The following is a 14,758-nucleotide window of genomic DNA, read 5'->3' as shown; positions in this document are numbered from 1 at the left end:
GTTCCTACAGTAATGCCTTGTTTTCATTATCATGTTAAATATTTTTTCAGCTCCCTTGGAAATCATTGACTAGCATCATTGAATATTATTACATGTGGAAAACTACTGACCGATATGTGCAGCAGGTAATTTTCTTCATACTGCTACCAATACTATTGCATTAAAGTGAGCTTTCTTTTTATATCTTAGTATTTCTTAGCAATACACTTAATTTTAAATTTGTTGGCTTTCTCTTTTCTATACTGTTTTTAACATCCTTAAGATGTTGTTTTAAGATTTTAGTTCTAGTATTTTCTGACTTCAAAGTCACTATGATAAATATTTTGGAAGGATGACAAGGGGAGATAACCACTAGAGAGGCAGTATTATCCTTGCAGGTGCCTGGTGCTTTGTTTCTTTCTGAGTATAGTTGATAGGAATGGCCTAAGATGTGAGGTCATTTTATGAAGTATTAGAAATTCAGACCAATGCCATCAACCATATAGTTTGATATATTTAAAAAAAAATTTTTTGTGTGTGTTTTTATTTCTTTTTGAGACAGAGAGAGACAGAGCATGAGCTGGGGAAGGGCAGAGAGAGGAGGAGACACAGAATCTGAAGCGGGCTCCAGGCTCTGAGCTGTCAGCACAGAGCCTGATGCGGGGCTCGAACTCACTGTGAGATCATGACCTGAGCTGAAGTCGGACGCTTAACCGACTGAGCCACCCAGGCGCTCCCAGTTTGAGATATTTTAAAAGATCTTCTGAAAACCTCCTTAGATGACATTTGTGTCATATATACATCTTTGACCTTAACTGTTAGTCTTACTAGTTTGATGGTCTGGTAGTGTGCATAAGTTTTTCTCCAAAATTATTTCTAAAAGCAGGGAATCTTTTAATTTGAGTCTTTCCTTAATGTTCCAAGTTGAGGTAAATCTCTAAATTACTTATTTTGAGTACTATTACTTTGGGGGAAAGGTACATTTTCCTCAGTGACTTCAGTCAATACTTGTTTTTAGATTCTTCTAGTCATAGGTTAGAAGTGGTAAAGAAAGGAGCAAATATATTTAACACAGACATTATTTTCCCTAAGTTATGTGATCACACAGTGTCAAGTGTTGGATACTAAATGATCATAGCGAGTTGTCAAGGTCATGAATAATGAAGAGATACCCATGGCTTATTGAAAAATTTCTGGTGTCAACATCATAATACAAAAGTGCTTATTTTATTTATTTATTTATTTATTTATTTATTTATTTATTTATTTATTTAAATTTTATTTTTCAACGTTTATTTATTTTTGGGACAGAGAGAGACAGAGCATGAACGGGGGAGGGGCAGAGAGAGAGGGAGACACAGAACCGGAAACAGGCTCCAGGCTCTGAGCCACCAGCCCAGAGCCCGACGCGGGGCTCGAACTCACGGACCGCGAGATCATGACCTGGCTGAAGTCGGACGCTTAACCGACTGCGCCACCCAGGCGCCCCCAAAAGTGCTTATTTTAAACAACATAGGTAGAAGTGAAGACCATGTGCTCTGGAAACTTGAATTTTTCAGGGCAAAAAAAGTCCCTTAAAGGTGGTGGAGATGATGGCATCATGAGTGGTTGAAAAGTGGTTTTTGAATTAAATTATTTCCAAAAATTTCCTCTCTGTCTCTAAAAATTTTAAGTTGTTGCCTTAAATGTTTGTGTTTTTTTTTTTTTCTCCTCATTGAGAAAGTGGATGAATGCCTTACATTCTGTTTTGTCTTCTTTTTGGATATCTACAACATGTATTTTATTTCCTTCCTTGCTTATATTCATTTACTGTGTTGATCATTTTCTGGAAATGATTACGTAATCTTTCCCCTATTCCTTTACCTACATTTGGCTTTTAAAATCTGATGTGAGTTCAGCCAGCTTTAAAGTTTATTGTGTATCTCTTAACATTTGAGGATAAATGTTTATTTAATTGTACTTGGGAGAGTTGTCTCTTTGTTTTGCATGGACCTTGGAAACTAATCATTTTTCAAAAAAAAATTTTTTTAAAGCAGAGTGTGTGTGTTTCTCCCAGAAGGGCTGTAAAGAAAGTAGAAACTAAATTTGAAAAGTAAAAATGGTTACTTGTGAGCCCTGTTCACTCACTCAGGGAGCAGTGGAAACTTCACTTGTTTACAGCTTTATTTTTAAAACCTATGTCTCAAATGTTATTAATACTTGCAGTCTGTACCTCAGAATCTAGTCAGTTGTCTTACAGAACACTGCAGTTTAATGTGCACAGGAAGGGAAAGGCCCTTCTTAAAATGGCAATTTGTGCGAATGGTGTTTTAATATTTCATTTTCATGTGAATTTTCTAAGACAATGAAGTGGCAATAATTATTAGCCTTGTACGTAAAATATTTTATCTGTCTTTTGAATTAGAAACGTCTAAAGGCAGCAGAAGCTGAGAGTAAACTGAAACAAGTGTATATCCCAACTTAGTAAGTAATGGAAATCTTTTTAAATATTTGTCATGGTATTAATTCTATCAAAACAAAATATGTAATTTTGGTCAGTTTCAGCTAAATTCGGATTTCTTTGTGTATCTTATTTTCTTCCATTACAAAGCATGAGACTTGCTTTCCATTATACCACGACAGTGATTTTTTGTTTTTTTTAGAAAGAAAATTGGCTGATGGGTGAAACCCCAAGGAGACAAAAGGACTAAAGGGAAAATAAAATACCCACAGTATACTTCTAGGAACTTTGCAGGGAAGGCATCAGAAAACTAACCTGTGAAACTCTATTACTTGAAACAAATGTGTTTCAGAAAGCTAAGCAGCTTTTGAAACTATGTTATGGAACGGAGTTTTGGGGGATGGGTAGTTCACATTGCCTTTTTGAGGTTGTTGATTTGGTGGAGGATTTTACATTGTTTGCTTGGGAGAAGGGTTAGAGAAAGTAGTAAGAACCATACTTTGTTGGATGAGTAATGAATAGATGTCACCTGTCTCACATGGCTGGTGTTCTATCATCATTTTGGGGGCTTAGAAATCACTATGATATCAAAATGAATGCCAGTTTGCTTTTCATTTGCTACATTTTAAATGAATTGTTTTTTTTGTTTTGTTTTGTTTTGTTTTGTTTTGTTTTGTTTTGTTTTTGAAGATCTTTAGAGTTCGTTGTTCATTTGTTCAGGAAAATTTGGTTTATCAAGCACCTAGTGCTATACTAGGTTCTTTGGGGTTTAAAATGAAATTTTCTCAAAGTGCTATCTACTGCTCCCAAGATTTTTCTCACTCTGTTTAGTGTAGTTGTTTTATACATAGCATTTTGTTTATTAAATTTTGATATATTAATACATATTTATATATATATATGAGGCCTCATAGACCATGAATTGTGATTTTTTTTTTAATGATTATTTTTTTATCTCGAGGCAGATAACATGTAATTGACAGGATTCATAATTTTTAGTCAGAGAGGTAATGTCCCTTCTGCAGTAGTTTCCAGTGTTTTAGGATATTTTATTTGAGTAATTCGCAAAAGGGCAACTCCCCAAAGAGAACAGTGTTATGATTCATGTGTCAGATTTTCAGAGATAAGCGTGGCAGCTTTCTTGTGCGTTGTGGTGCTGTCACAGCAAAGGAAAAGTACGTTTAGCCAGTTTTCACCTACTAACCCAGATAATTGTTTCTGTTATGTTTTGCATTGACTTTGTCAGAGTCTCAATTTAAGTCAAAGGCCAGCACGCTCTAGTCTGCAGGCCATATCTGACCCGACGCCTGTTTTTGTAAAGAAAGTGTGGTTGGAACACACCCATACTCATTCATTCATGTGTTGTTTATGTCTGCTTTCGTGCTTCAGTGGCAGCGTTCAGTGGTTTGACATAAATTGTAATACCCACGGAACTTAAAATATTTACAGTGCCAACTTGATCTAAGTGAATGGTTTTTGAAGATCAAGACAGATTCTAGTCATAACTTGAAAAAAAGTTACATAAATCTTTATCTAAATAGAAGGTATGAAGTTACGGTGAGTTGGATAAGAATCTGAGTCCTTTGACGAATTTCACAATTAACTGTGAAATCGAGTATTTTGAAACAAATAATAGATTGAGAATTACGTTATGCTATCATTCTTTTGAGCCTGGCAGGCTCCTATATGCAGAGCACTTTGTTCAGTACTAGAGATAGAAAGGTTAAGAAGACAGGCTTAATTCTAGTGTGGGGAAGACAGATGCCAAACAGTTGCCTAGTGTGACAAGTACTGTAATGGAGAAGAATAGAATAGCTTTTATGAGAATTTACACCAGGGGACCAGACTCTGTTGATGCTGACAGGAAAGATTCCTTGTGGAAGTGAGTTTGAATGAACTCTGGAGGAGGAAGAAGAATTAACCAGTTGGTACAGGCTTTCCAGGTCAAGGGGATCCTGAGATTGGAAGGGGCAGAACATAGTTTAGGAGCCGAGAGAAAGGCAGTATAGCTTTTATAAAGAGACTGGTGAGGTATGGGAGGCAGGTATGGTCGGCAGGGGCCAGGGTTTACCCATCTGATGAACAGTGGAAATGGATTTTAAACAGGAAAGTGTCATGACCAAATTTGTACTTTAAGATCACTGGCTATATTTTGGAAAACGGTTTGGGGAAGGGGAGTAATAATGGATGTAAGGAGACCAATTTTGACGTTCTTAGAGAAGAAAGATGACAGTAGCTTGACCTGGGGTTGTGGCCCTGGAAATGGTCCACCACTTGGAGGTGATTGACTTGTATGGAGGGGCAGAGGGGAAATATCAAGCTAGAGTCCCAGATTTCTGGCCAGCACAACAAGGTGGGTTACTGTGTTCTTCACCAAGCTAAGACGCTGGCAGAGAAGCAAGTTAGGTCATTCTGAATTTGCTCTATCCCAAAAGGAGGTGTTGAATATGATGTTGGATATATTGGTCTTAAGGTCGGGGGAGAGTTTTGCGCTAGAGATAGAAATTTGAGCTCCATCAGCATATAATACTGTGTTTGAAACCATGGATGAGCTTTATTCGGAGGAAGAATAAGATAAAAGGGTCTTGGACCAAGCTTGAGGAAATCCAGAATTTCAATAAAGTAGGACAGCAAGGTGTGTGCATTATCACAAAAGCTGAGAGAGGAGTGTATTTCAAGGAGGGAAAGAGATTAATTATGTCAGATGTTGATGAAAAATAGCCTGGGAATTTAGCAACATGGAGGTAGGTCACTGGTCATCTACAATGTAATGGTGAAGACTGCATGTGAACTAAGGAACTGCAGACAGGACTAGCAGCACTCAACGAAACTGGCTGGAAAGGTCCGTTGAGAGAGCTCTTTGAGGGGCTGGTTGGAAAAGAGTAACAGAGGTTTTTTTGATTGTTTTGTTTTTTTAATGTTTATTTTTGAGAGAGAGCAAGGGGGGCAAGGAGGGGCAGAGAGAGAGGGAGGCACAGAATCCAAAGCAGGCTCCAGGCTCTGAGTTGTCAGCCCAGAGCCCGACACAGGGCTTGAACTCATGAACCGTGAGATCATGACCTGAGCCGAAGTTGGATGCTTAACCAGCTTAGCCACCCAGGCGCCCCGGGAGTTTTTGAAGTAGGAGAAACAGGTTTACATGACCATGAGTAGGGTCCAGGAAAGAGAATTGAATGTACAAAATTCTCAGGAGGGCACTAGGGGTAGAATCTGGAGTACAGATGAGGGAAGAGAGGTTTGGGTATTAAAGGGCAGTTTCATATAATGCAGCTTTAAAAACTTTTTTGGTACGTTTGTCTTAGAGTAAGTTTATTCAAATGGTCGCATTGACCTCGTTGGTCACCTGAGAATTAACCTGTAGGTACTTGAATTTGCAGAACTAATTTTAAGTGATTCACACATCTATATTCATTGAGTCTTTGCACACTTGTTCTCCTTTTACAGTTATAATGAAGATCAGTGATTTATTCAGTCAAATAACATTCAAAATTCAATTGAACAACTAAAATTGTGTTTGCTTAAGGCAGATCAATTGTGAATTTGTATTAGCTCTTTTTTAACACATATATTTAGCCCGGGTTTAAATGTCAGAAATTTTCATATTTGGGGGGAAGCCTTCTGATACCAGTCATTTGATTTAAGGGGCCATCACTTCTATCTATATATAGTAGATTTTTAAAAATTGAATATTATTACACACCTTAGAAATCTTAGTCATTATAAATCACCACTTTTAGTTGTGTATGTTTTCAGCTGCAAACTTTAAGAAGAAAAATGCATTCTGTCTTGTTTAAAATATGTTTTAAAAAACGAATGGTCTTGAAAACACATTGCTGGCACAGGTTAGAAGTGTAAATAATAGCCCTGTTACAGAATAGGGACCTCAGTGCACACGGAGTTAAATGATTTCTTCTGGGGTGGCGGAGGGGTGTCACCTAAGAGTTACAGTACCAATGCCAGAAAGAAATCGTAATTTGCCATCAGGCCAAGTTTATACAATAGGCTTTTACTGGTAAATGGAATTGAAGAAACAGAACAGCAAAGAGGAAACTCCTGAGCCAATTCTGTGTTGAAACTCCAAGTGTGTTGTTAATTGTGAACTCTCATTATTTCAGTAGCTGTGGGGACATAGACTATAATCTGCATTTAGTGATTTAGCATTCATTGCTGACAAATAGTTGGCCACTTTATTTTGCTTATCTTCTGTCTAGTAAATAGAAGTGGAAGCTCCTCTAGAATGAAAGCTCCTTGAGGTCAGGCACTTTTGTTTACTAGGCACTGAATAAATATGTTTAATGAAATTACGAGTTTATTGGGAACATGTCATGTGCACCTGTGTTGTATTCTTAGGCCCGGCTTTATAAGCAGGGGAATTAGCTTACCCTACACGGGGAAAAGTTAGCCGTGTTTGCACAGTAAGTACAAGGTAATCTGGGCTACCTATTTCTAAGGAAGGATGGCCTGGGAAATTTACATGTAGATACTTGATAGGTGTCTCCTTTTTCCTCTTCCTAAAATTTTTTCTTAAAAGGAAAAACTCAAAATAAATTGTGTTGGCTTTCCTAATTTAAAGTGCTATTGTAGTCTTCCTCATAAAAATTGAAATGTAGCAGTAGAAATTATTATCATAACCGGTTAAATCTCCTGAAATGCCAACAGCTTCCACTCAAGAGCCAACAACGCACAGGGTCTGCAGCTTTCACACCTGCAGCAGGGATGGCACAGTGGTTTTCTCTAAACACAACACTCTGCTTTGGCTTCATTTATTTGACCCCAAAAATTATCTTTTATTCTCAGGAGACTTCATGATAAGTAATAAAGCTTAGGAACTTGTATCTTTTAAAAGCAGCAGCAGGTGTTCTAAGGAAATTGTATTTGGATGGAGAAGAGCCAATGGCCCTATTTATTTTCTATCAGGCATAAGAGATTGGTTTTTACAGGGCCTTGTTTTGCAAAGATGAATGGTTTGAGTTCATTTTAACACCTTATTTTTACCAGCTTATTTCTTATTTACTAAACCTTCGGATATTTATATGTAGTTAAGTCGACGATGAGATACAGAGACTTTTGCCTTGTTATACAAGTCATTTTTATCACCTCCCTTTACATTTCATTGAAAGCAGCAAACCAAATCCCAACCAAATATCCGCCAGCAATGGCAAACCTGGTGCCGTGAATGGAGCCGTGGGGACCACATTCCAGCCACAGAACCCCCTCCTGGGGCGAGCCTGTGAGAGCTGCTACGGTAAGAGTTCTCCAGCAGGCCTTTCTTCTCTCCTTTGAGGCACATTTGCGATGGCACTGAGGGGTGGGGGGTGTCCTTTCACGGTGCTGCTCAGAGAGCAGCGGAACGAATACATGCCCGTCCGCCTCAACACTGTATTTCGCTATTGAGTTTCCTTTGCTTTGCTCCTGTGGAGTCCTGTGTTGGTTGAGTATTCCGCAGCCGTGTTTGCTAAGCCGCAGAGTGGTTATTAGCTTTGTGCAAGCCACAGTCCCACAGAATATAGCAAATCCAATTTTGGAGTTTCTTAGTACACTTTGACAAATTAAAGGCTCCAGAAAATCCTGTCAGAAAGACCTGTGTGTGGATAAACTGCTATTTCTAATCCTCAGACCAGGTTCCCTCAGAATGCACTGGTTTGGGAGATGCTGTTCTAGGGTGTTTGCTTTTGCTTTCAGGGCCCCAGTATATTTATTGGTATTTATCCATGTCAAAACCTGTCAGACGCTGACAGACGTTATATTTGACCCGGATGTTAAATTGGTTTGGTGAGATGAAGTAATTGGTACACTTTTGGTTTTTTTTTATCTTGCCTTTTTTTTTTTGTTTGTTTACTGTGTGTGTGTGTGTGTGTGTGTGTGTGTGTGTGTGTGTTTTAAGATTTTTTTTTTTTTTTTAAGTAATCTCTACACCCAACATGGAGCTCATACTCACAGCCCTGAGGTAAAGAGTCTCATGCTGTACCAACTGAGCCAGCCAGGCACCCCTCATTTTTTATATTTTTACATTATTTAAAATCTTGACACGCCTGGATGTCTCAGTTGGTTGGATGTCTGACTCTTGATTTCAGTTCAGGTCATGATCTGTTCATGAGATGGACCCTCGAGTCAGGCTCTTCTGCTCTGACAGTGCGGAGCCTGCTTGGGATTCCCTTCTTTCTCTCTGCCTCTCCCCTAAGCACGTGAGCATTCTCTCTCTCTCTCTCTCTTTCTCAAAATAAATAAAATTTACAAAATAAAATCTCAAACAACCACATAATCTCTTAATGGACATTAGTGACATTATAATCTATATTTCCTCACAGTCAAAGTGGCCTGGAAGGGAAAGAAACTAATTTTATTGAAAGGCTACTTGGTGCCCAGTTTTTGTCTCTCAGCAGCTCTTTGGAAGGATAAACATAGCTTATTGCCCTAAGGACGTAGGAATGAAGAACACTTGTGCCTCTGCTCCATACTCCACACCAAGCTTCAGCATTAGAAAAATACTTTTATTTATTTATTTTTTAAGATTTCAAAGTCTAGAAAAGACTTTTAAAACTAGGTCATATAATTATCTTACCTGAAACCAAGGAAAGTGTGAGTCAAATTGCCAACTTCATAGAAATGGTACATGCCTAACCATTTCTCTGTACCACGGAAGCACAAAAGGGAATTGTTTTGGGAATATTAGATTCTTCTGGTCAAAATTTTCTATGTGTTGCATCATGGATGCCTTTGAATTGGAAACTCTTAGATATTGAAGTTTATGTATATTTAAATGAAAATAAAAATCCTACAAACAAATTGGGGCTTAATCTGTCTTTTTTTTTTTTTTTTTTTTTTGACAAAGAGAGAGACAGAGCATGAGCAGGGGAGGGGCAGAGAGAGAGAGAGAGACGGACACACAGAATCTGAAGCAGGCTCCAGGCTCTGAGCTGTCCGCACAGAGCCCGACGCAGGGCTTGAACTTGTGACTCGCGAGATCATGACCTGAGCTGAAGTTGGCCGCTCAACCAACTGAGCCACCCAGGCACCCCTAATCTGTCTTACCCCTTTTAGACTCATGTAGTCTCACATATCCCTTAAAATAATTATTCTGTCATTTTTATGCGTGTATGACAAGCAATTTTTATTTTCTAACATTTTATAGACTCCTTAAGTAATATTTATCATAAAATGTATCTTATACATGTAAAATTTATCTTTATATGGTGTTTTCTTTTTGTCACTTTTTTTTTTTTTTAATTTTTTTTTTTTTTTTCAACGTTTATTCATTTTTGGGACAGAGAGAGACAGAGCATGAACGGGGGAGGGGCAGAGAGAGAGGGAGACACAGAATCGGAAACAGGCTCCAGGCTCTGAGCCATCAGCCCAGAGCCTGACGCGGGGCTCGAACTCACGGATCGCGAGATCGTGACCTGGCTGAAGCCGGACGCTTAACCGACTGCGCCACCCAGGCGCCCCATCTTTTTGTCACTTTTTAATTTGAGTTAATTATGCAAGGGGAAAGATGTTTGTTGATAAACATTAAAATGACATGGCATGAGTAAAAATGTATCTTTAAATATGAGTGAAATTTCATATTCAGAATCCAAAATAGGTCCATGCCTAATATTTAGGATTCTTAAAATTCGTGTTAATAAAAATCAACTTATTTGACTTAAATGTTTTAAATTATAAAAGGGAAGGTCCTGCTATCTGCAAGGAGTCCACCAGAAATAACACGTGATATGTGTCAGTAACATGTGGCAGTAATTCAAACTGCATAACAAAACCGACACAGGCTTGCAGTGTTTAGCTAAGTGATAAATCAGCCGAGTTATTAGGTCTTAAGCATTCTGTGATCTTGGCTGCTATGCTCACTTGATCTGGACTTACAGTTTTGAAAGGTATTCTGTTTTGAAAGGGAGAAATATTAAAATAATTATTTTGCTCATTAAAATAATGAAATGAGGGGTGCCTGGGTGGCGCAGTCGGTTAAGCGTCCGACTTCAGCCAGGTCACGATCTCGCGGTCCGTGAGTTCGAGCCCCGCGTCGGGCTCTGGGCTGATGGCTCAGAGCCTGGAGCCTGTTTCCGATTCTGTGTCTCCCTCTCTCTCTGACCCTCCCCCGTTCATGTTCTGTCTCTCTCTGTCCCAAAAATAAATAAACGTTGAAAAAAAAAATAATTTAAAAAAAATAATAATAATGAAATGGAAAACAGATACCTATTTCATTCTTTTTTTAAGTTTGAGAGAGAGAGTGAGAGTGAGAGAGAGAGAAGGGAGAGAGATAATCCCAAGTAGGCTCCATGCTGTGAGCTCCATCTCATGAACTGTGAGACCATGACCTGAGCCAAAATCAAGAGTTGGACCTTAACCAACTGAGCCACCCGGTTGACCCCCATACCCATTTCTGACAGATTCCTGCCCTAACCACTGGGGCCCCTCTGAGCACCTTAAACTCTGAGGTAGTTTCTGAACCATCAATTTGGAAACCTAGATTTAGACTTTAAGCATTAATCTAATAATAATGATCTTTCTGGTAACTTATTTCCAGAAATGTACACAGTAGAAAGTATTTTTAATCAACAAAACTCCCTCAGTGATAGCACAGCATATTATATAGGATACTTCATCTAATAGCCTCTTTTAACAAGAGCCACAGACACTCATATATATAGAAATAAAAGGTTTAATGAATTCTGAATCTTGAAAACTACATGTGTGTATTAGACTTTTATGTTTGTCTGGGTGGACTGGGGAAAGAAAAATAACATTGTAAGCTAAATATGGCTTTGGAATATTTTTTAAAATATTTAATGGTAGGTGTATTAATGTTACAAATTATATAGCATTCTTTGTTTTTTCTATTTTTCCTCTATCTTTAGCTACACAGTCTCATCAGTGGTATTCTTGGGGCCCACCTAATATGCAGTGTAGATTGTGTGCAACCTGTTGGCTCTATTGGAAAAAATATGGAGGCCTGAAAATGCCCACCCAGTCAGAAGAAGAGAAGTTATCTCCCAGCCCAACTACAGAGGTATATGAGCAATAGTCTTTTATGTTGAGAAATGTCATTTCAATGGCTAGGTCACTCCTTGGAAACAGAAGTACAGTATAGGATCACTTAAAAACAAACAAAGCTGTTTTTTATAACTAAACATAGCACCACAAGATTTAAGGTGGGCGTGGAGAGAGAGGCAGGGACATATCAAATTTTTGCAGGTATTCAAAATATTGGTCTTGTGTGATTACTCAGACAAAAGAACAATGTGCGTGGGAGGTGTTAGCATAAGTAGAAAGCTTGCAAATTTAATGTTTTAAGTGCTTTTTTGAAAACAGTTTGCAACCTTTGAATACTGTTGAAACTATGCCTTACTACATAAAGTAATGAATACAAATTGAACCTTTTTTCTGCCCTGGGCTATCATAGAGGGACGAGAAAGTGGTATGGACTCAATCTTGAGTTGAAATACAATTTTGGTAAAATTCTTGTAGGTTGCAGATACCAGGCAATGTCTACGTCTATAGACCCATGTCTTTCAGAGGGAGACTTCTCTTTAAGGGCTAACAGGATTTCAGGACTCCTTCACTATTAAAAAAATAAGATAATTTAAAAACAGCTTTGGCAACTTTTTACTGTTGCGAATGTGATTTTGGATTGTTAAGGTCCATTTAAAGACAGAAATACTGGAAAGAGTGCATTTGTGATGAGCACAGGGTGATGTATGGAAGTGTGGAATCACTCTGTTGTACACCTGAAACTAATGTAACACTGTGCGTTTAAAATAAAAACTTAAAAAACAGAAATATGATCACACACCCTCCCACCTCCCTGACCCTCTTCCCAAAAGTGCATACTTTTAAATTCTTTCCTGTGGGGGTACAGTATTAAGTTCAGTGGAAAAATTTTAAATTACCTTTTCTTTTGAGCCTGATGCAAATAGCATTCTGATTTTCACATGTCTATTGGTGTCTGATTTTGCAGGACCCTCGTGTCAGGAGTCATGTGTCTCGCCAGGCCATGCAGGGGATGCCAGTTCGAAACACTGGGAGCCCCAAGTCTGCAGTGAAGACCCGCCAAGCTTTCTTCCTTCACACTACATATTTCACAAAATTTGCTCGTCAGGTCTGCAAAAATACCCTTCGGCTGCGGCAGGCAGCAAGACGGCCGTTTGTTCCTATTAATTATGCTGCCATTAGGGCAGAATGTAAGATGCTTTTAAATTCTTAACCTTATGTGTCGTGCTTCTGACCATTTTCTCTCCTTCTCTCTCTCTTTTTTGTTTTTGTTTTTTTTTGTTCGTTTGTTTGTTTGCAATAAACATAAGTTCTTGTGTACAGCCTTTTATTTGGTTTATTTTTTTAACATTGTTTTTGTCTGCTGCCATTTGTATCATGCCAACCTGAAAAGGAGACACTGAAATCTCTTGCAGTCCCTCTGCAGAGAGAATAGTGCCCGGCAGAGAATTGGTGGGAGGTGCCCTTGCCCAGTGAGGTTTTGTGATGGAAGTGCCTAAGAACCCTTATTGAAGAGACGCTTTCACCTATAAGGTAGTGTCGCCATGTAATCCCTAAGGATGGCGTCACAGAGCAACTCCAGGGTTGAGACATGCAGTCCAGTCTTACCTGGCTTCGTTAGGTTTGAATAAAATTTGCCAATTTACGCTAATTAGAAATTGCCTGTCTTTGTAAACCTCTCATTTTCCCATGAACCTTTTACAGTTCTACAGTATTATGGAAATTCACAAAGCTGCATTACAAACACTACAATTCTTTGAAGATTTAACAAATTGTAAATGAACTTGAGTGTCTGTGGGTACATTTTCTGAACATTTGTATTTAGTTTTTATAGGCTAGTGACCATATTTGTGGCTGAGCATTCTTTCTATTCGTCCAATTTGGTTTCCATTTCATAATCATACATATATTACCGTGTAACATTTCCATGACTGTTACTCTCATTTCCAACATGTTCAGTCTTGCTTATGTTTCATTTTTTTGCTTAGAACAAAGGTTTTATATATATATCAGTGAATTGTGGGTGGTTCTGTTATTACCATGTACCCCTAAAATGTGTCCATAATTTGTGTGTTAGGCTCTGATTCTAGCCTTGCTACATTTAGTCACATGCCTGGCGGACATGTTAGACCATGCAGCTTCTTCCCCTGAAGGATGAGAAAACTTGTCTGGCTTAACAGAGAGGAAATCTTATAAACATTGAGTAGATGCTTTTTCTTTGTGAGAAAAGAAATTTATTATGAGATGTTCCATTTTGATTTAAAGAGGATATCCATTTAAGGAGTGATGATTGAAAATCATTTTTTGTTCCTAAAGGTGATTTTCAGCAGAATTGTTGAAAGGCTTTACAACTTACAGGTAAAAGCTTTACAAGGAGAAGAAAAGTGCTGTGTAAAGAGAGTGGAAAATGGTAGTACTCTCTTGAGTCCCACGGAGGGAAATTTAGCTACATTAGACTCATGTATACTTGGAACTTAGGCTGATAGGAAATTTCATGCTAGCATTTCTGAATTCATGGATTTATGCTCTTATCACTTTCTTACCCATCTTAAGAAACTGGAAAATATTTACATTCATCTAAACTGCTTAGCTGATTTAAAACACATTTATATAATTTCTTAACTAAACAGGATAATAAAACATGAGAAGAAATGAATGAAATTCTTCCATTAAAATTGGCCAGGATCCAAAATCCTGTTTGTTCCAATGAATGGAAGAGAATTCATCATCAACTAAATTGGCAGCTGAGGAAGCTTCTATTTCCCATGGCTCTTCCATTAGTCTCTCAGTAAATTTGCAGGTTTCCTTCATTTTGATTATTCTTCAGTGAAATATATTTTTCTGTTACCTCATTTTATGTATTCTCAATTGAAAGGCCATGCTGCTAAAAAAAGTTGGGGGGAGGGGTCCAAGGTTAAATTACATGTGTTTTATTTCTATAAACATATAGCTATAATAATAATAATAAAATAACAGAGTCATTTTGTGATGAGATTCAAGGAGCATATTTTATTGTGTATTTTGCTTCATTGGTCAAGTTACGTATAGGATCAGATTTTCAGAATAATTTTACCTTGAAATTTAAAATTACAAAGTTTTAGCAGCCATCCATTTTTTTTTTTTTTTTTTCAGACAGGCAACTAATGAACTCTTCTAGCGTCTAATTGATTCTTACACCATCTTCTCCCTTCTTATATGTTCCTTGTTAAAACCTCCTCAGCAGGTCCTTGATCTTGGCTTGTTACAGAGAAGATGAGATGTTAATAACCTGATGTCTGGAGGCAACCATGTCTTTGGTCCAGTGGGAATGTATAGGTGTATTTATGTTTTTAGTAAGCTTTCCTTGGTTTCTCA

General features: G+C 38.0%; 1 protein-coding gene across 8 annotated transcripts in view; it reads left to right on the top strand.

Moving 5' to 3' along the window:
* Positions 1-14,758, top strand: part of MTA3 (metastasis associated 1 family member 3) — a 224,164-nt gene that overhangs the window by 179,664 nt on the left and 29,742 nt on the right. For 6 of the 8 annotated variants that reach the window (XR_006703650.1, XM_045447009.1, XM_045447007.1 and 3 more), the window contains 5 exons: positions 51-125; positions 2,384-2,442; positions 7,540-7,664; positions 11,272-11,423; positions 12,372-12,594. Coding sequence is in view for 7 of the 8 variants with exons in the window: in XM_045447009.1 (XP_045302965.1) it covers positions 51-125; positions 2,384-2,442; positions 7,540-7,664; positions 11,272-11,423; positions 12,372-12,594 (634 nt within the window). In the remaining variant the exon portion in view is untranslated. Of the gene's footprint in view, positions 1-50; positions 126-2,383; positions 2,443-7,539; positions 7,665-11,271; positions 11,424-12,371; positions 12,725-14,758 lie in introns of those variants that run through there. The other 2 variants (XM_045447008.1, XM_045447013.1) reach the window with 2 other exon arrangements.

This window comes from Leopardus geoffroyi, chromosome A3, assembly GCF_018350155.1.
Source record: "Leopardus geoffroyi isolate Oge1 chromosome A3, O.geoffroyi_Oge1_pat1.0, whole genome shotgun sequence".
Lineage (NCBI taxonomy): Eukaryota > Metazoa > Chordata > Mammalia > Carnivora > Felidae > Leopardus > Leopardus geoffroyi.
This window is presented reverse-complemented; position numbering and strand designations above follow the sequence as displayed.